The sequence below is a fragment of the Leopardus geoffroyi genome, chromosome A1 (assembly GCF_018350155.1).
Source record: "Leopardus geoffroyi isolate Oge1 chromosome A1, O.geoffroyi_Oge1_pat1.0, whole genome shotgun sequence".
Taxonomy (NCBI): Eukaryota; Metazoa; Chordata; class Mammalia; order Carnivora; family Felidae; genus Leopardus; species Leopardus geoffroyi.
The window spans coordinates 111,135,099-111,155,979 of record NC_059326.1 but is presented as its reverse complement, the minus strand read 5'-3'; the positions used below and the strand labels follow the sequence as shown (position 1 = coordinate 111,155,979).

At 52.8% G+C, this 20,881-nt stretch overlaps 1 protein-coding gene across 11 annotated transcripts in view; it reads right to left on the bottom strand.

Annotated features, from left to right (window-relative positions):
* Positions 1-479: 479 nt before the first annotated feature.
* JADE2 (jade family PHD finger 2) overlaps positions 480-20,881 on the bottom strand; it is a 115,659-nt gene continuing 95,257 nt past the window's right edge. For 9 of the 11 annotated variants that reach the window (XM_045489121.1, XM_045489111.1, XM_045489103.1 and 6 more), the window contains 5 exons: positions 20,370-20,486; positions 18,641-19,105; positions 10,084-10,201; positions 6,533-6,661; positions 480-5,219 (listed from right to left, as the gene is read on the bottom strand). In XM_045489121.1, coding sequence (XP_045345077.1) covers positions 4,411-5,219; positions 6,533-6,661; positions 10,084-10,201; positions 18,641-19,105; positions 20,370-20,486 — 1,638 coding nt within the window. In that variant the 3' untranslated portion in view covers positions 480-4,410. The remainder of the gene's footprint in view (positions 5,220-6,532; positions 6,662-10,083; positions 10,202-18,640; positions 19,106-20,369; positions 20,487-20,881) is intronic. The other 2 variants (XM_045489130.1, XM_045489050.1) reach the window with 1 other exon arrangement.

The window sequence follows — 20,881 nt, the reverse complement described above, 5'->3', positions numbered from 1 at the left end:
CTGGGAGGCAGGGATGGTAGCTACATTCCTAACACTTTCCAGAGCCTGGCATGGAGCAGGTGCTCAGGAAATAATGAATGGAAAACACACACTTGGGCCAACATCTCCCCTGATGTAGGGACAGATGCCCAAGGTTCCTGGCGAACCTACCAACTGTCCCAGGAAGGTGACTCACGGGAGGTGGGAAGAGTACAGCAGTCTAGCCTGTGACACTGAATTTCCCCTTATCAGAGGTGTGGCTTTGGGTACCTCCCTCATCGGCTCTGAATTCCGGGGGATGCCAACATCAAGAAACAAATGAAATACTGCCCTGAAATACAGTATGGGTGTTGAGCGCTATGCCCATCCCTATTAGCACTCTTTACGAGGTAGCAGTAGGTTCCGAGGGACGCGCTGAGAGCACTCGCTGACTCGCTTAGCCGGCTGGTGGCTGTGGACCCCCTCCTCCACTGAATGTAACAGAGCCGCACACCAGCCAGCACAGAAAACATTGCTTTATTAACTGCGTTTGCCAACACACGAGGAGTGCAAAGGGCTCCTTGAGACACAGGCCCTGGTCGGGGCCAGGGTCTGGAAACCCTCATGAGTGAGTGGGACAGGATGGGACTAGGAGCTACGCAGCAGCGGCAACACAGAATCATGCAGGGCATGGCGGGCACTGGCCACGGCAAAGCGGCCATACATTCTATTGCTCGTTAAGGGTAGCGAACATGGACAATGTACAAAAAGGAGAAATAGGTCTTTGCGTTAATGAAAAATACATTTTTTCTCTACAAAGGAATCTTTTCTAATACAAGAAAATAAATATTGCAACATAAGCCAAAAATAATTTAAAATTGCTCTTTTCAATATATTTTCAATATTTCTCTTGTATATTAACAAATGGCACATCACTTTCTTTGAAACAAGGACAGAAGGTGTCTCCTCCTGTGACATTCATATCATCCCCCCACCCCGAGCCGTTTGTGGAGCACAGAGTGTTGTGCATCTGAGGGACAAGGTGGCAGGAAGTGCCTTAAAGAACAACCAAAAGTCCCAGACTCCAGCCCTGGCTCTTTGGCCAATGTGGCCAGCTGGGCCAGGGGCATGGGAAGTGGCCTCCCTAAGGGCCTTGGTACAGGCATCCAGACCATTCTGCAGAGCTTCAGGCATGGCCAGAGGTTGGCCACATCTGGCAGTGAGCAAGGAAATGCCAAGTTCAGCTGCTGCCAATGTCTGTTAGTATCATCGGGCAATCGATGCTCTAGAAATTGCCCCAGCAGGTCCCACGATATGCCCAAACGCAACACGCAGACATGCACGTACATGGACACACGAGACGTGCCCTGGCACATGCATACCTACAGACTGGCACCCACGTCCGGAAACCCGGGTGGCTTCTCTAAGGAAACCAAGACCCTGACATAGCAAATGCTCATACACTGTCACAAAGTCAGAGCTCATTTAACAAAATAAACCCTTCTACCTTTCTTCTCCTTATTGACTTTAAAATACATTTGTGATCCATAAAAATACTTTCCTTGCACCTCATCCTTCCTGGCTGTGATGAGGAGGACTGTGCAGCCAGGACCAGGAGAAGGGTGGATGGCAGCCAGGAGTAATAGGAGCTTCTCCCTCCTGGGAGAGGGCCAGTGAGTATGGTGGGCAGAGGTGCTCAAGCAAAAGATCTGCCTCAGCCTCTGGCCTGCAAAAGGACTTCTGTCTCATTCCCTGCTTCCCGCCTCAACCCCAGGGTTGGCAAAGCTGTCTAACTGTGGACAGGAGATGGGAAAAAGAGTGAAAAGGGCTGTGGCTAATGGCGGGAACCAGTATCCTTGTCCTCTGTGTGGTCTTGCTGGACATCCCAGAGGTGGACAGCTGCGGGGCAAGAACAGCTCTAGGGCCAGGTCTGGGAGTTAAGGTTCTCCCACCTCCCCCACCAGCTAGCCTAACAGATCCCTGAGCCCTGCGCAGGACACAGCCCCAGGGATAGTCCAGTCCAAAGCAAGAGCCAACACAGAAGGGAATCCAGAGGCCAACTTGGGTGGAGTACCCCTGAAGGGTGCTGGCTGCCCTTCCTAACCCCAGCCAGACACGCTGCAGTATATTCCCTTCCGCCTTCTCTCCTGCCCTCCTGCCCTAGCCTCTGCCCCCAGGGAGCCCAGACTTCGCCTCCATATGCATGAGGCGGTGGGAGGGGGACAAGCGTGGAGTCTACTGGGCAGGAGCCATTCCTGGGACCCCACCTCTCCCCCTGGCAGAGTTTGGTTGTTCTTTAAGCTCCTCACTTGGTTCCCTGTGAGGTCAGACTGGGCAATCTGGCACAGACAAGATTGTGACCCAAAGCACGGGGAAGGAAGGAGGACTATTCAAAGGCAGTAAACAGAGAACGGGGATGGGCCGCTGGTGCGGACACTGCACTGGCCGTTACTACCAAGACGGCAGGCAGACTAAATTCCACATGGTAGCTTGTGCCATTCCAATGCCCAGAATCCTTGAAGCCCGCCCCGAGTCCACTCCAACTGGACACATTTGCCTGATCTTCTGAACGGAGTCCTAGCTTTGTTTCCCGTTTTGCTAAAATTCACATGAAACCGTGCGTCGATAACAATGCCACTGTCGTACCTTGGAAGTTCTGGAGTCAGGGGTGGGTGGTCAAGCTGCTGCCCATCCCGCCGATTTGCATGTTGAGTGTTTGTGTGGGGAGAACCACATGGTGAAGACCTTTGCCATGCTGGTTTTGCTGTCACTGTTCTTCCCCTCTGTGAGTCTCAGAGTTTAGGAAAGCTCACAGTGGGCCCAGCCCAGGACCGGAATCCCAACACCTGGTTCCCGCGTCCCAATTCCAATGGTTCAGCAGCAGAACAACATCTTCTTCTAAGAGCCTGGGCTCCTCTCCTTGGGTGTGTACAATGAACATGTCTCTCTACACTTTGTTGCTAAAGAACTCCGTTAAAAAAAAAAAAAAAAAAGTCCAAGCGACAAGTTGTCAGGTCCAGGCTGTGCTGTATTATGGTCAAAATATTCTTTGGCATCCACAGAATGATTCGACTGATTCACTGGACTTATGCAAGATTTCTTGTCGGAGAAGTTCTGGCTTCACCAGTGGTGGAAGTGACCCAGGAGTAATTCATAAAACAAAAAAAACCATGTTTTCACTGAATTCCTTTTATTGTTTGTTCCCTGAGCTATCACCCTGGGGCCACTCCACTGACACTCTTCAGAGCAACTACCTGGGACCTAGGGGATGGGACAGAAAAGGTGGGTGGGTGGTGGTGGGTAGGGAGGGCAGAACCAGGGAAGGGGGTAACGGCTCACAGGGACAGAGGAACCAGGAACATCCAGCAAGACTTGAAACAGCCACAGCAGGCCAACACGGCCTGCCCCGGGCCCCGGGATCCCACTTGCTTGTTGGAAGGAGGAGTTTCCAAAAGGAAACCGAGGAAGAAGCTCATCTCATAGCAGGATTGGAAAATTTGAAAAGGCAAACGGTCTGGTCTGGTCAGGTCAGCTGTCTGGGAGTGACCAGACGTCAGCCGAGACTGGCCCCAAAGGAAGGAAGGAAGTTGGAGCCCCAGAGCAATTCTCTAAGTGAGGGGAGTCTGAGCCCCACGCCCCTGTCTGGGCACTGGCCCTCCCTTGCAGCCCTCCACCGGCACTGGCGGCTGGCTGGCTGTTTGGGAGTCCCCTGAGTAAATGGCACAGCTCAGGAAGGATTCTAGGAACCCCTTCTCAGAGCCGCCGGGCTGGGCACTGGCAGGGGTGGAGCAGCAAGGGAGTGGAGGGTCGCGGGGTGGGCGGGCAGGCCTCAGATGATGTGGGTTGATCAGGAACAGCGGTGGTTCCTCTGGAACCAGCGGGCCCTCTGCGCCCCCTCAGTGCTTTCTTATATAAGCTCGTTGTGCTTGTGACAGTGAGTAGACTCTGGCTGGGGATCACTTATTATACTTCCTTGGGGATCAGTGGAGTGCAGCAGGACCCCCCAAATGGACCCCAGTGGAATTTGGGGGCAAGGCGGGGAAGGCCCTGGGCTGGCCCATCTGCCATGAAATAATGCCCAAACGACGGTCTGTGTCACCCAGTGGCAGCGGGCTGGAGTCCTGAGCTCTTCTTCGCCTCGCCTACATCTAGCCAGGAGCCCAGCAATGCCGCGTGGGCCGGGGCGGGGTGCTGCCGCGGCGGGGATGGGGCACAGGACCTGCTAGAGCCCCTGCGGCCAGAGCCGTGGAAGGAATTCTAACGTCCTAGGCCAGCACAGAGGAAAGACAACAGTGTGGAATTCAAAACTCTCTCTATATTAAAAATAAAACCACAACAGAGTGGCAGTCTCAAGGATCTGAGACACTCAGCAGAGATTGGAAATGGCAGTTGTGACTGGGCTGAGGCCTCATGGGAGGACCAGGGCAGGGCCTGGGACAGGGTGGGGGTGACTTAGGAGGCCAGTACCCCCATGCGGACCACCTCCTCAGCCCCTGCTTCCCGGGGAGCCCGCTGCACCCCACTGTCCTCAGCTTCCACATCTGAGTCGCTCATCTCTCCATCAGAGAAGTAGCCGTCAGTCTCAGTGTCAAAGTGTAGGCTGACCTTGGGCCTCTCGGCCACAGCAGAGGGCGGTCCTGTCCCAGCATCAGGCCTGGTACCTGGCGATCTCCGGGTTCCCTTGTTTTCTCGGGGCAGCCGGAGCCGGCCCAAGGGCTTGGGGCTCACTGTAGGGCCAGGCACTTGGACATTCGAGTCGGCAGCCATTGGGGCTGCCTCGTCCAGAGTCTCGGGGGCCAGAGGAGGGGGGCTGTCGGGGGCCGCTGGGATGGGACAGTCCCCAGCTGTGGGACTAGACGGCAGGTGGGAAGGCGTTCGCCGCGTTGGTTTCCGGGCCACTAGGCCCTGCCCACCCTTGCCGCTGGCTGCATCCTGGCCCCAGGGCTTCTTGGGGGATTTGTCCGGAGTCGTCCGTGAGCCAGGCCCGTCCTGCGGCGGTTTCTTCTTGGCAGGCAGGCGGGTGCGGCCACGGGCCTTCCTGGCAGGGTCCCCAGGTCGCAGTGAGGGGTCCCGCATGAAGCTCAGCAGTGTCTCCTCGTCTTGCAGCAGCTCCTCTGACAGTAGCCCCGGGGCGGGGTCTTCACGGTGCCCATTGTTTAGTGACCACTCACTCATGGCCATGTTCTCTGCTGTGATCTGCACTGACTGTGCCAGCCAGCTGTTGAAGAAGGTGCCATCGATGGGGAATGAGGTGGACAGGCCTGGCCAAGGGGAGAGAGGAATCAAGTGAGACGCTTGTAAGTGTGTATCCCACCCTTTCAGGAAGCCCTCCCGGACCCTCCCCAGCAGGCCACTGTGCACCTCCCTCCCTCTCTTCCTCTTGCCAGACCCAATTAAGCCATCTTGTTTGCAGATCCCTCCTCTCAACACCACCAAAGAGGGACCATATGGGTCCACACCATATACCCCTCTCCCCAGGACAACCTACTCCCAGAACTGGCTTCATGATTTGGAACCCAGAATGTAAAGTGAAAATGTGGGCTCCCTGTTAAAAAATTATTAAGGTATTTCAAGGTGACAACAGTAGAACATTAAACCAAGCAAGAGCCCTTTGAGACTGCACAGGTACACACACCCATGAAGCCGGCTCTGCACCTCTCCCATCCCGGGGACGCAGAGGATGAAGGAATGAAGGAAAACGCCTCAGGCCACCAGGGGGCGCTGTTTTTTTGTGAGAATTATTTCTGAAGCAGAGAAGTTGGATAGGGTAGCCAAGTGCATCTGTGTAGAAGGTCCCTCTTGGATGTCAGGGCCAGCAGGTGAAACTGGGCCTTCCTTCTGATACCCAAGTGGTCAAGTGGTCCCATTCCTGAGAATGAGGGACATACAAGATGACATGAGGCTTCCCTGCTGGAGACAGGTCTGGATAATTCCACTGTCATCCCTGAGGAAGTGTTCTAGCGGAAGCATGTGATACCCTGGGAGAGAAAGCCCAAAGCTGGGGGGGGGTGGGTGGGTAGAGGGTTCAAGGGCTGTTCTGCTTAATGTAGGAGCACTAAGGAGTCTGTGACTGACCATGTACTCGGCCAATACCTGTGGCCACTCCTTTGGGTCTCTCTGGGTGGCTTCAGGAAGGTTCCCTAGTGCTGAAGGGAGGGCTCATTTGAGAAATTCCAGCAGAGCGGGACCAGGATGGAGAATTCTGGCTGACCCCTCATTTCCCAGCATAGGGCTACATTCTGTAAGGGCACAGAGGGCCCACATGTCCCCTGGGGCCTCTAGGAGTCTGGCTAAGAGAATGTGAGGGCAGCTCCTGAGACCCTGGCCCAGCCTCCAGATGTACAGAAGGGGAATTTCTTGGGATGCCAGATGGGACAGAGTCCCTATCTACTTTCCTTTATGGTTAAAAGGTATGAGCACCTGGGCATGGAAGGGCCTGGCTAGCCCTCTTGGGCTTCCTACTCTGTGCAACAGAAGTGCTGGTGGACCTTGCTGGCCTTAGGTTCGGGGCTGCAAGTGGAGTGATGGTGTAAGCCTGGCCATGTCCGCCAGGCCAGTGTGGCCACTCACTCACCCAGCTGCCCCAGGACTGAGTCGGGCCCCGCCTTCACTTTCTCTTTCTTCTCGGGGCTGCCCTTCGGGCCCTCACGGCCTTTCCTTTTCGAGTCGCTCTTCTTGCCCTTTGCTCTCTTCCCAGACCCCTCTGCCAGCGAAAGAGAGAGCAGGAGGGAGGCGGTTACCCCGAGCAGCTCAGTCAAAACCAAGATCACTATGGGCCATCCATATGATAGTCCTCTATCACCTGTGCCTCAACTTCCAGGTCACTTTGCCCTGCTAATGTGTCCTAGGCTCAGAGCCCCAGGACCTGGGATAAATGGGGCTCCTGTGAGTCAGGGACAGCTGGTGGGGAACAGAAGGTAAGTGCCTACTGCTGCCCTTGAGTGGCTTGGGGAGGGCACAGGGCCACAAAGTGGGTGGAGGACCCTCCTCCAGGACCTGGAATGTAGTCTGACATCTACATGGCCTATAGATGTCGAGGTGGGGTGGGAGTCCTGGTGGGTGCAAAGGGTAACTACAGGTGAGTGGCCAGGTCAGGGCCTTCAATGCTAGGCCTAGCGGCCAGACATGGATGTGGAGACAAGTCTGAGGACTATCTGAGGAATCAAGAGATGTGGGTTCTAGTCCAGCCATAGTGGTCAGTCCCATGAGCAAGTCTCCTGCCTTGGCTTCTTGGTCTGCTCTCGAGGTAACACAGCAGATAGCAGACTCGGGGTGCACACCTGGCCCTTATATCCTTTTGGTCCGTGACCACATAGGTTTAGGGAGCCACAGAGAACACTGGAGCAGGAGAGGGACATCTGCAGGGGGAGGCCCAGCTGCCAGAAATCTTCTCCTAAGTTTTTCAGCAGGAGTGTGCAGCGCTTCTCAGATAAAGGTTTACAAGAAATTTGAGGGATATGGACTCTCCCTAGCTGTGCTGCTAATCCCCTGTGCAACCTCAGAATCCTCATCTCTGACATGACACTCCTGCCTACATGCTCTGGAGGGAGATTTCTAAGGTTTCCCAGTGCCCTCAGGAAAGTCTGAGCTCCTTCTGAGGCTACAAGACCTTGCACGTCTGATCCTAGCAAGACCCCAACCTCACTTGAGACGTGGTCCTTTTGCCCAAGTTGCTGCTATGCCAGCCTCCTTCCAGTTTCTCTAAAAAGACAAGCTCCAGCCTCTAGGATTCCAAATTTTACTGCTCTTCAACTGGTTCATGGCCTAAATATAACTGCCACAGGAAGGCTTCTCCAGTGCTCCGGCCAGACAGGCCTCGACGATATGCTTGTAGCCATATGCCCATCCCAGGGGTCATCAGTTTTGGGCAGAGGCAAACCAGTCTTCTCCCCACATGTCTCGCTCTGAACAAAAGGATGCCTGATGCTGCCACTCAGCTCCAGGAGCTGCAAACGTCCCCAGATTCAGTATGGGGATGCAGACCTGGCTCTTGACCTCGTTTCTGGAATCCTGTGCCTGAGGGTACTACAGGCCTTGCCACGTTCTGTTACCCTGATTGTGGGCCTCTCCTTCTGCAGCTGGACCTCTCACCACAGTGAGGTCCTAAGAAGCCAGACACATAGCTCCAGGATCACCACTGCTGTGAAGCCATCTCTGGTACTTCTGTCCCTGCACTGCTGCCAACTGCAGCCCCTTGGGCCCCACTTTCCTTTATCTTTCCAGATGGTGAGCTCCACAAAGACAGGAAGCCTATCCATTCTGCCCATGGCAGCGTGCCCCGCAGTACCCGGCACAGGGCCTGGCATCCTGTCTACACTCAGTTTTAATACTTGCTGAAAAAATCAACAGAGGAGAAGGAGCCTGGAGAGCTCTGGCAGCCAGGAAGCTGCCAGTCTTGGGGATGCATGGTAAGCTCTGACCTTTGCATGGACACGACCCGGCCTCACTCAGGACCTGTTTTTGACAGGGCTGGTTCCTTGGGCCAGAGTAGGTGGTGATCCCAAAGTGCAAATGAGGCAGCTTGGCTCAGACAAGGGTGGGGCGGTACCAGGTCCTCAGTCATTCGTTCTGGGGGTGGCCCAACAGCTCTGGTTCCTCTCCACTGCAGGCCTAGCCTGACCCAGAGGCTGAACTAGCAGCGGCAGCTCCTGGCTCAAAATATCTTGCCACCGAGCTGCATGTAATTCTACATTAGAGGACCTTTTTTGAGTTAAGCATTGCCCTTCTGAACATGTAAACACTCTGGGAAGGGCCCTGTGTCTGGCAATATCCACACAACTAGCAGAAAACAGCGACACTGGAGATTCTTTGGCCTTAGATTTCCAGATCTCTTAAATACATGTCACGGGAAGAGTTTAAGAAGAAAGCAGACAATCAACATCACTTATCATCAGGGAAATACAAATCAAAGCCACAATGAGATACTACCTAACACCTGTCAGAATGGCTAACATTAACAACTCAGGCAACAACACACGTTGGCGAGGATGTGGAGAAAGAGGATCTCTTTTGCATTGTTGGTGGCAATGCAAGTTGGTGCAGCCACTCTGAAAACAGTATGGAAGTCCGTCAAAAAATTAAAAATAGAACTACCCTACGACCCAGTAATTGCACTACTAGGCATTTATCCACGGGATACAGGTGTGCTGTTTCAAAGGGACACATGCTCCCCCTTGTTTATAGCAGCACTATCAATAGTCAAAGTATGGAAAGAGCCCAAATGTCCATCGATGGATGAATGGATAAAGATGTGGTATATCTACACAATGGAGTATTACTTGGCAATCAAAAGAATGACATCTTGCCATTTGCAACTATGTGGAACTGGAGGGTATTATGCTAAGTGAAATCAGTCAGTCAGAGAAAGACAAAGATCATATGACTTCACTCATATGAGGACTTTAAGAGACAAAACAGATGAACATAAGGGAAGGGAAGCAAAAATAGTATAAAAACAGGGAGGGGGACAAAACAGAAGAGACTCATAAATATGGAGAACAAACTGAGGGTTACTGGAGGGGTTGTGGGAGGGGGGATGGGCTAAATGGGTAAGGGGCACTAAGGAATCTACTCCTGAAATCACTGTTGTAAATGTTAAAAAATAAAAAATAAAATTAAAAAAAAAAAGAAGAAAACAGACAAAAAGAACTGCTAGTAGGCATCCAAATTTTATCAGATGAGGTCAGAGAGAAAGAACACAGAGGTCTTCTTCCATCTCTGGAGCAGCTGCCTGATTCAGGATCAACATGAAGCCACTCAGGGGTTCAAGGAAGCTCTCTAGCTTCTGGCCCCTTCCTGTCCCAACACCAGCTTAGAGCTACTGTGCACGCGCAATCTACTCCTGCACCACTATGGCCCTGGAACTACCTACGTATCCCCAGTGGACCAGAAAGCCTCCTCAGGAGAGGCCTGATGCCCACATTCCCATCTCTGGCTCCTTGCCAACCAACATACAACTGAGGCCCTAGTAGGTCCCAACTTGGCCTACTTAATTGGTTCTGGAAGGTCTGTGTATGGGCCAGTGGCCCCCATTAGGACCTGAATACAAAAACCCTCCTTGGGACCTGGCCCATTGAGAGTGTGCACGCTGAGCGGTGGCTGGCGGGGGGCAGGGAAGATTCCTACCTCGACACAGGTCCTGTTCAATCAGTTTCATCTGCAGGTGGAATATCTGTTCCTGGAGTTTGCAGATGGCGTGTTTTGTTCTCTCACGCCTTGTTACCATGTAGCACAGATTTCTAACCTGAGGAGACAAGAGAGAGGTTTTCCACTTTACTCATGGGCAGCCACACCTGACCTCCCAGCCCTGGGGTAAGGGTTGGGGGGGCACCGCTGCCTAACCTGCCTGGGACATCAAGGAATCAATTCCCAAGCCCTGAGTGTGTCCTCAGCCCTGAGCCACAGTACTCTGGTCCAAAACACAGGCCAAGCACAGCCTTGACCCTGCGGCTCCCACTGGGCCTGGGCCAGAGCAGGCAGGGAGAGCATCCAGTTAGCTCAGGCTGGTGACTCTACCTGCCTTCTCTAGGCATGAACTTCCTGGCTCACTCTGCCATGCTGCCCCTGTGGCTGCCCTCCCCCTACCTACACAGTGCCCCCAGGCTCAGTGGGGCCTTGTAAGGTTAGCAATTCCATCCCTCTGCCTCCTGTCCAAGGACTCTTATCCATCAAAGATATTCCTCAGCCAAAAACACCATGACAAGGCCAACTTCTATCCTGAGACACAAATGGCCATGGTTCAGAGAAGAAAGAGCTCCAGCAGAGCAGCTTTGAGTAGTCAGGCAGTCTCTGACCCCTGGGGCTGAGTGTGCCATGTCCACTTGCTGCACTAAGACCTGAGCCAAGCCCATGCCTGCTCTGCCCAAGGCCCTTCCACATGGCTATGTTCACTCAGCCTGAGACAGAAGTTCTCAGGAGGAAAGGCAGGGGCCTCTCTGACTGCTTCAGGGCAGCTAGGAAGAGAGTCTAGTCCTTTGGAGACCGGTTTGCTTAAGCTCACTCTGCAGCTGTTCTGGAAGCACCTGAAGGATGGGCCATGTTGCTCCCCATCCACCTGGTGCCTTTCCCCAGTGTGCCATCCTCTCACAGCTGCTCTCAGAGTATATCACACTTCTGGGCCCCTCTCTCAAGACATTTCCTTGTTCCACCATGGTCTTTAGCTCAGGTTGAAGCCTCCAAAGCAGGGACAGATGGCCAGAAGCTGTGCGCTGGAATTCTGGGTCCCACCAGGGTCTGTGCAGCTGAGGCCAGTACTTCCGTCTGCAGATGGGTTCCATCTTCAAAGCTGAGTTCAGGCTGCATGACCTTGAGTTGCCTGGGGGAGACCTATGGGTTCCAGAGCCTCTGCCTGTTATCATGACTTCCATTTCTCGTGGCCTGGGGGTAGCTGTGATCACACCTCTCTGTGGACATGGATGTCCTCCCTTCTTTCCTGAGCTCAGTGGTGAAGGATATCCCAGAATGTCAGCTCCAGACTCTGTATGGACTCTAAGGAGCATTCCACCCTTAGAATGTGTGTACCCAACCTAGACCACAGACATGGCCATTCAAGGCAAACACCTCCCCAAAGGGGCAGCCGCCTGGCCCCAGCCTAAGAGCCCTTGCTTCCTCTCAAATCCTGGACTTCCTCAGGAGCTCCTCATAATCACACATCTCTAAGCACCAGCTTCAGCTCTGGGAACTCACATGGTGTTCGCCCTGGCTCAGCAGTGGGCAATGCCATCAGATCCCTTTTTTCTGAGGGCTTGCTGCCCAGCAGGGCAGAGAGATGCAGAGCAAGTACTGACAGGACCAGGCAGCCCTGACCCAGACCTGGGGGTGGCAAGAAGGCAGGAGAGGCAGAGCAAGGCCCTGTGTCTACAATGCTAGGCCAAGGGCAGCTGGGGGTAAGGTGGGGTGAGGCAGAAATGCTGAGACCCTGGCATCACCCTTCAGGATCCAGCTCTTGCTCGCTCACCCCCAGAGCCACCCCATCAGTCCCTGATGAACATAACTCTTTCCCATCAGCTCCCTCCATTTCCTGGTCACCTGCACTGGCTCCATCTGGACAAGTAGGCATTCTGGCCCCTCTGCTATCCCAGATCATCTTCTTGAAATGTAAATCCTCCCCCTGTTAACACTTCCACTGTTTTCCCTCCTGGGTTGAACAGTGCCTCCTGCCAAATTTTGTTTACCTGGAACCTCAGATATAATCAATTATGATGAGGTCATACCACATATTAATGAGCCCTAAATCCAATGACTGGTGTCCTCATAAAAGGCCATGTGAAGATACATATAGAGAGAATGGTATGTAACAACAGAGACAGAGATGGAATCATGGGTCTACAAGTCAAGAAATGCTAAGGGTTGCTGGCAATCAGAAGCCAGGAGAGAGGCTCGGAACAGATCCTCCCTCAGAGTCTCTAGACAGAATCAACATTGCCAACATCTTGATCTTGGATTTCTGGTCTCTAGAACTGTAAGAAAACATATTTTATGGCACCCGGGTGGCTCAGTAGGTTAAGCATACGACTTCGGCTCAGGTCTGATCTCTGATGAGATCGTGAGTTCAAGCCCTGTGTCAGGCTCTGTGCTGACAGCTCTGAGTCTGGAGCCTGCTTCAAATTCTGTGTCTGCCTCTCTCTCTGCCCCTCCCCTGCTAGCACTCTGTCTCCCTCTCTCTCTAAAAAAAAAATAATAAAAAAAAGGAACCTCCAGAAGGCCTTCCCTGTCCACTGCATCCAAGCAGCTCAGCATTATTCTCCCTGAAACCTGGTCTGCTTCCCTCCTAGGAGTCACATGGCTTTGTGTGCATGGGGACCATGGGGGTGAAGAGAGGTAGACAGACTCATGACTTTGAAGGCCTCAAAACAAACCAGTCAATACATCAAACCTAAAAACAGTTCAAAGTCCAGCTTTTAAAAAATTTCCCAAACATTCTACCATCGAACTTACTCTAACGTTAATCCTTAACAATGACATGAGCTTTAGAGGTGCAGACGTCCCCTTCAAAGAAACCACTACTTACTTCATCACTTTCTATTAAAATACAGATTTTTATTTTATTTTTTGTTCTTTCATCTGAAACTTTACAAAAAGGTTTCTCACGGCAAACCCAAATGAATTACTGGCATCAAGATCCCTTGGGTGGCTGGTTAGAAACACAAATTCCCAGGCTTGGGGTAGTGTGAAAGTCTCTGGTGGTTGTGTCCTCAGATTTTATACAGCACTACATAATCTGACAATTACTGCCCTAGGCCAGGGGCCTCCAAAGCGAGCTGCATAGGCTACTGACTTAGATAGTTCATTACGGCACAGGAAGGAAACATTAAAGCAAATACTGGTATATTTTTTGATCCAATTAGAAATTCTGACTATGTTTGTTTCATGATATACAGTTGTAGATATGAATGAGGCATGAAAAATACAATATATTGCAGGTAAATGCTCCATGTTTTTCCTGATAAGATGCACGACACAATCAGTACCATCTGGAGATTCCTGCTAGGGAAGATAGGAATGCTTCTTTCTGTGAGAATCCCAACAATACCCACCTTCTGTGGTTGGTACACTGGTCATGATGTGACCCCTTGCTCCCACCTCACCCTGGAACCATCGATGACTTCTCTAATTTCTCTCAAGACTGTTGGTTACATAGCTACATGTTACTGAATGTTGTGGAGTTCCACTTCTGTGATGGCTTTTGGGGACGAAGTATTAATATCACCTTAGAAGTTCATCCAGGCTATTAGGTTCCTGACACTTGTCATTATTGTTTTTTCTGATTATAAACACAGGAAGTTCTCTTTAAAAAAATCAGAGTGGGGTGCCAGGGGGCTCAGTTGGTTGAGCGTCCGACTTCAGCTCCGGTCATGACCTCATGGTTTGTAGTTTGGGCCCCACGTCCGGCTCTGTGCTAACAGCTCAGAGACCACTTGAGATCCTCTGTCCCTTTCTCTCTCTGCCCCCTCTTGCACATGTGCTCTCTGTCTCTCAAAAATAACTAAACATTAAAAAAAATCAGAGTAAAAAAAGATGAATCAAGTAGCAAAGTCCCCCCAAACTACAGTTTGGTAATAAAAGCAGGCTTTACATTTTGAGGAAATTGTTTTGTTATCAGTGAGTTTTACAGAGTGAGCCTGAATGTGAGTGAGGAGGTTGGAGGGCCAGGGAGGGCTCCCAGCCAGTTATCCTGAGCTAGACTGGACTAGTGTTGGGCATTTGTGGAGACTAGGGAGATTGTGGGGGGCAGGCTTGGACCTATGGGCCTGTTGGGCACGAGAGGCTGGAGTTCAGAAGGGAGTGTGGGCTGATCCGGATCAGCCTCCTGATGGGGAGCAGAGCTGTGGAGCAGACCGCTGAGAGGTCAGACTGAGTGTGGTGAACTGATGATCACTGGAGACAGGGAGCACTCAGAGAGAGCAGAGAACGGGAGGGTATTAAGGGGGGTTCTGGTCAAAGCATCCACACAAAACGTATTTCAATACCAAAGGCATGTCTGACTGTGGTAACCACTGCTGAGAAGGATGAGGATGGAGAAGCGGCCACTGGATGTAGGTGATGGGAAGCTGTTGGTGGCCCTAGTAGATGGTAGTGGCAGGAGCCTGGCCGGAGTGGGAAGCAGTGAGGGAAGACAGGAAGGGACAGATGGGGGTTAGGGCAGAGGGTCCCATGCCTGGAAGGACACATGGAAGGAGGATGTGCTTTTGGAGATGGCAGAAGGTGAAATAGATTCAAATCTGGGAGACTAAGCAGGCATGAAGGGAAGGCCGACTCCCTTGCTGCAGGGTGTGTGCTGGGGGAAGGAGGAATGGGGGAAAAAGGGCAGAAAATCGATAGGGAGCGCTTTACAGGTGAGAAGCTGGAGGTGTCTGGTCTGATAAACAGGAGGTAAGACTGAGGGCCCAGAAGGGGGAGCCTTGAGGGAGGTGGAGCCAGGGTGCAGACAGATGACAGGCTGGGGAGTCTAGAATGTCCCAGAACAAGGCTGGCTGACAGGAACCTTGGTGGGGTTTATCCGCTCACCACTATAGGGTTCTGCCCTATAGTGCCATATAGGCTCTGCCAGGTATGTGGCCTTCACACAGGGATAAGGGCACAGGCAGTGAGCTAATAATGCCACATGAGGTGGGGGTGAAGAAAACAGGGACAGTGAAGAGTGGGGAGCCTGGAGGGGGTACTGAGCAGGGAAACAGAAGGCTGAGTAGGAAGGGGGATTTGAGGATACGGGGTTACTGACGAGGGAGCACTCTGAGGTGGCGACTAGGTTTCGGTGAGATGCAGACACTAATGGGTTGGAAACATTCTAGATATGGGAGCTATGGGGGCTGAGGAGCCAGAGTTCTGGAAGCCAAGGCTGCCTTGGACAAGGTAGGCTTTGGTGGGAGGCCAAGAAGAACATGATCTGGGCACTGAGGACAGAGTAAATGGGGTATGACCAACCTGACAAGGAAGCAGGTGAGTGGCAAGTATGGGGAGGGCAAGGTCTTCTCCTTGGTAGAAGAAATAGGGCCTTGAGAAGATCCCACATGTCCCTCCTCAGGGAGGGGGGCAGATGTCTGAGAGCTGCCCCCACCCTCCCAGGCCGGGTCATGCTCTTGAGTAAACTCCTGGTAACTGGATCCAGAGCCACAGGCACGGAGGCCCTGCACAGCCCGAACTGCCAGCACGGTTGCTAGGGGACACCAGTCGGCGTTTGACAGGCTGCTCATCGGCACCGCAATTTTTTGTCAGCTGTGAATAACTCTGGGAGACAGCAGTGGCCATGCCTTCCTGAGCTGCCTGCTGGGGCCAAGGCCGGCGGATGAAGTTTAAGGAAAACACATAAAGGCTGACCATAAAGTGGGACTTCAGGCTAGTGGCAGCAGTGTGGCCCTGCCTTCTGCCTCTCTCAGCAAAACTCTTGCCTGGCCTCAGGGGGACACGTCAATCAGGGAAGATACCCTGTTTCATTCCCAGGTCCTAGCACTGGGCTCACGCTTTCAGTCCTCCACGGAGCCCCTCTCTGCAAGCAGCCCACTCTTCTAAGAGCCAGAACAGCAACAATAACCACGATGAACAGCAGAGGTCACTGTGCTCCCACCACCACTGTGACTCCAAGGTCAGCTGGGTCCTTATTCCCATTTTACAGAAAGGAAACTGAAACTCAGAAGGCACAGAGCAGGGAAATGCTGGAACTGAATGCAAACCCACAACTGCCCAACGCCTCAGTCTCAACCCCGACTTTGCCTCCCTGATGAATCCAGCCCAAGCTGGCCTGGTGCCCAGTCAGAGGCTGGATACTCTTGGCCGTTGGCACTGGGCCACGACCAGGCCACCAACAGTCACGGGTCTCTGCAGAAAGCCTCCCCTGTGGCAGAGCTCTCAGCCCTGTTCACTCAAGCAAGCCACCAACGCGGCTCTGAAAGGCCCTGAGGCTAGACCTGGAGGGGATCAAGCTGGCACAGGGCTCTCTGACTCTCCACAGCTTACCAGGGCTGCACACGCCCTTGCCTCACTCTCAGCCGGCACCCCTTCAAAGTCGGCCCTGTCTCCTTTTCCTGGAGGAAGAGTGGGTTGGTTCACACCTGACTGTGGAGAGTCCCACCAGAGGCCTCTCTGCATGGCAGCTCTGGTTGCCTCTGAAGTTGCTGGCATCCTAGCCCTTGACCTTGGCCCCTTAGCCACATTTGTACCAGCTGACAATGAAGGCAAGAGGGTGGGGGATGCTTTTGCTCAGGAAATGTACAGAATAGGAGGTTAAGCCAACATCTCTCCTGGTGACAAACCCCATCCCCCATCCAAGCCCAAATTCAACTCAAACCCTAGAAAACACACATTCCTCTAAGACTTTCTGTCATTCATTTTCGAGAGCCCTAGTTTCTTCACCTGCTCATTAGGGCCAGGAGAATCTACTTTGCCTCTACTTTCAAGATAATGATTAAATAAGTAACCCTGCCCCCTGGCCTCCCTGCATTGTCCAGGCGGAGCCAGTGGGCTGACCAGCAGGACCAGGGAGGTCAGACTTGAGGGGTCTTTTGGAGAACAGCAAGAGTAAAAGCAGGGTGTTTGCACTGGAGGCCTGGAGCCTGCAGACTCAGAGGTGGCCTGAGGACAACTCTGGATGCAGCTGTGGTCTCTGAAAGTACTCGATGTCCGAATGTACCTGATGCCACTGCCACATGACACAGGAGGCTGGGCTGCCCAGGAAGTAGGGGCTGCAATGTAGATGGCCTTGTTCTCTGCCCTGGCTGGAGCCAGGGACATCTGGTGTCCCCACTCTCCACCTCCCCCTTCTGATCTGGTGGCAGGCTGGCTGCCAGGCGGTAAGGTTCCCTCTCAGGCCATCGGGGTCACTTCCCCCTGACCAGGCCTCAGGGCAGGGAGTACGGCTGAAGGAGATTGGGGAAGCCAGGTCCAGTTTCAGAGGCTCCACCTCAGGTTCCCTTCAACATGGCACAACATCCGTGAAGTTGTTCTACCCATTTTACAGACTTGCCAACGAGATGGACATAAGAAAAACAGCTGCCTCAGGTCATACAAAGCCCCCTCAAAGCTTTCACTCAGGATTGTTTCCTTACAAGGACTGGGGAAAGGACAGACGTGTGTCTTTGCTCATGCATGAAAAACATTATGACATGATCCCATGTGCTCTTGAACCCCAGAACTGAATGTCCCTAAAACAGCACCTGGGGTTCAGAGAATATCTGGTTTCATCTTTAGATTGCCTCCAACTTGGTGGTAGTACTTTATGCGTTGGAGGAAACACAGTGGGAAAGTAAAGTCAAGCTCAAGCGTATTCTCCGTGGAAGGTGTAATCTCATCTTTTCTTCTGGGGTAGTAGGAGGGAATGGAACCTTTTGGGGGCTCCCATGCTCCAGGCAGAAAGCAACTCTCACTATCCCTTAACCACCACAGCTCACCCCAAAGCCATGGTGTCTCCTCATCTTACTCTGCTCCCAGAACTACCACCTTGGACCAAGCCAAGACCACCGATCTCCTTAGTACACAGCTGGGGGTAGTTTCAGCCAACCCATCCACCGTAGACCCAGTGACTGTTTGGAAGTTGCAGCCAGAGGGACAGTCCCTGCTTAAAACATCCTGCAGCTTCCACACACACTTTGGTCCACCCACTCAGCTTCATCCTTCTACTCCACACAGGTTGACTGTGTCTCCAGCCCACCCATATGCCCCCACGCCCCACGTTAATACCTGTTTTCCTTGCCCTGGTCCAGAACATGCCTAGTGTGCCTAGTATGCCCCCACGCCCCACGTTAATACCTGTTTTCCTTGCCCTGGTCCAGAACATGCAACTTGCTGCAATTCCCAGTTTCTCCCCTGCCTGATTCCAAGCTGAAGTTCATGTGTTGGGAACAGGCTACAAATGGGGACAGAGACCAACAGAAGCTCGAAGCCTGGGTTGTGCCCCAGGTCTGATGCCCTAGAGCCTCAGGAACACAGCAGGGCCCCTACCATTCAGGCCCATAAAAGGGTTGGCACAAGAAGGGCTCAGAGATCCAAGGGTCAGAGGCTTCCCTGTTCTGCATAGTATAAGTTACCCCCACCTTGTCAGGGAACTGGAAGCCCTCAGCCCCTTGGCCAGACATCACCATTTGGAGTTGGAGAGCCATGGCTGCTGTAGGGCAGTGTACGTGGGGTGGAAAGACCTCCTAGGATGCCCACCAGACAGGACGGCAGGTGGAAAAGTGACAGGGGGACTCACCCTCTCCAAGTCCTGCCGCAGGTGTGTGAAGAGCTTCAGGCGGCGGTATAGGACGTCCTGCTCCTGCTGGGCCAGGTTGTCCACCTCGTCAGTCTTGGGGGTCAGCAGTGGCTGATTGGCGTTGGCTTTCCTCTTCAGTTTCCAGTACTGGTAGATAAAGTCAACCAGCGCCTCAGCTAGCTCCAGCCGCTCAGCCACCTCAGCGGGCTCCACCAGCTCGTAGAAGTCTTCCTCTAGCTGCTGCAGCCGCTGTTTGCGTAGGGTCACCTTCTCCAGGTCCTCACCAGCTGAGCTGGGCTCCACGGGATCAGAAGTGGGCTCACCCCGAGGGCCCCCGTCACTGTGCTCCTGGCAGAATGACTTGAACTTGACCTCGTCATTGTCCGCTAATATAGTCCGCATTTCCAGGCCATGGTCAAAGGCGCATGTGACGTGAAATGCTGTGACACAGGAAGGCATGGAGCACTAGAGGGAGAAGAGGGGAAATGTCAGGCATGAGGGGAGCCCTGGTAGGAAGGAAGAAGGATGTAGGCCACTCTCCAGGGTTCCACTGAGAACCCAGGATGCTGGTGAGACCTTATATAAAATGGCATGGACCCCCAACATCTTGTGGGTATGGAAGGAGCTGTGGTATGTGGGAAGGGGGAACTCTGGGGGAGCTTGAGAGGAAATGGGTTTCAGCACCATATATCCTGGGGAAATGGTCAGGTGATTTGACAATCCTTTGGGGATTAAGCTGCATAACTATGTGGGCAAAATGACTTTGGAACAAGAGGCATCAAAAGAAAGGCTGGTGGTGGGTCACTGCCTCCTTTCTGCAACATCATCTAAGATGGGGAGTCATGTCCCTCCTTTGTCCTCTGGGAAGAGGTGCTGGACAGGGACCCCTTCCTTCTCTTGTCCAGGCAGCTAGGGCCGACTCAGGGACTGCTCCTCCCTCACAGCCCTGGATGATGGCTGTGATCAACTGATAAATGTTTCAGGAATACCCCACCCAACTATTAACGACCACTTATGTCGCACTCACAAGTCATTTTGAAAGTCTTACAAATGGGTGGAGGCACATCTAGTGTTTGCAATGACAACTGTTGCTAGAGAAAGAAGGACAAAGGATGACCCCTACTTTCCAATCTATAGACCAGCAGCATCGGGTCACCTGGGAACTTGCTGGAAAAGTAAATTCTCAGCCCATTCTTGATCTACTGAAACAGGACCTCTGGGGATAGGCCCAGAAATGCGTGTTTTAACAAGCTCTCCAGGTATTACTGACGCACACCAGAATGTGGGAACCAATGCTGTGGAAAGACTGGTGCAGCCCTGTCCTGTTTGGGTAGAGCCTATTAGCTCAGCTGGACGAAAAGTGTTTCCTACCCCTCCCACGTGTTTCATGTCAGATGTGAGGTCATTGTATTTATTAACCCCAAAGACAGTCGCTCTTTGGGAAAGCCAGAATCCTTCGGAATGCAGTGATGTGGTGAGCCTTTGCTTCTGCACTCTACCCCATGCCCAGAGGGACTGGGGATGGAGGAATGCCTCTCAGGTGAGGTTCTGAGTCTGGCTCCAGTCCCAGGCCTCCATGGCCCATCAGTGGTTCTGTCTATAGCACTATGGGAGTAGGGTGGGGGTGGTGGCAGCTGTGTATTTTCCAGAGGGTCCCAGAAGCACCCCTCTACGCAGATGGTATATGCAGGAGACCTCCTGGGCGACAGCAGGTGAACGGGCCACGTACCTGGATGCAGGTGCCTGTGCACTCCTTGCAAAGGCTGCACGACAGAGCCCAGCGACTGGCTGGGATATGTGAGATCTTGGTGATGGGCTCCATCTTCTCAGGGCACCCGATGCTGACCTAGGCAGGACACAGGGAGCTGCATCAGGCCTCTCATCCACAGCCTGCCTCTAGGGATCCCCCAAATGGGAGGTGTCTGCTGAAACCAGGCAGTGTGTGCACAGGGCAATGGGAGAGCCCCTGAATCACAAGACCTTCATGACTATCCCAGGCTGACCACTGAGTGTGTTAGTGTTTCCTCACCTGTGACTAGTCTTAAACTGTGACTGTGTATGAGAGTGCACAGCAGTCTGTGTAACTGTGTACGTGTGTGTGCGTGCACAAAGATTACTTATTATAACATGTATATATTTAATTTATGTTTCTGGGCAACAAGTAAATACCCCAAAGCAGCATTTTTTCTTGGGGGCTTCCAGAGCTTTCCTGGCCAATAGGGATGTGCCTTTATTTAGCTC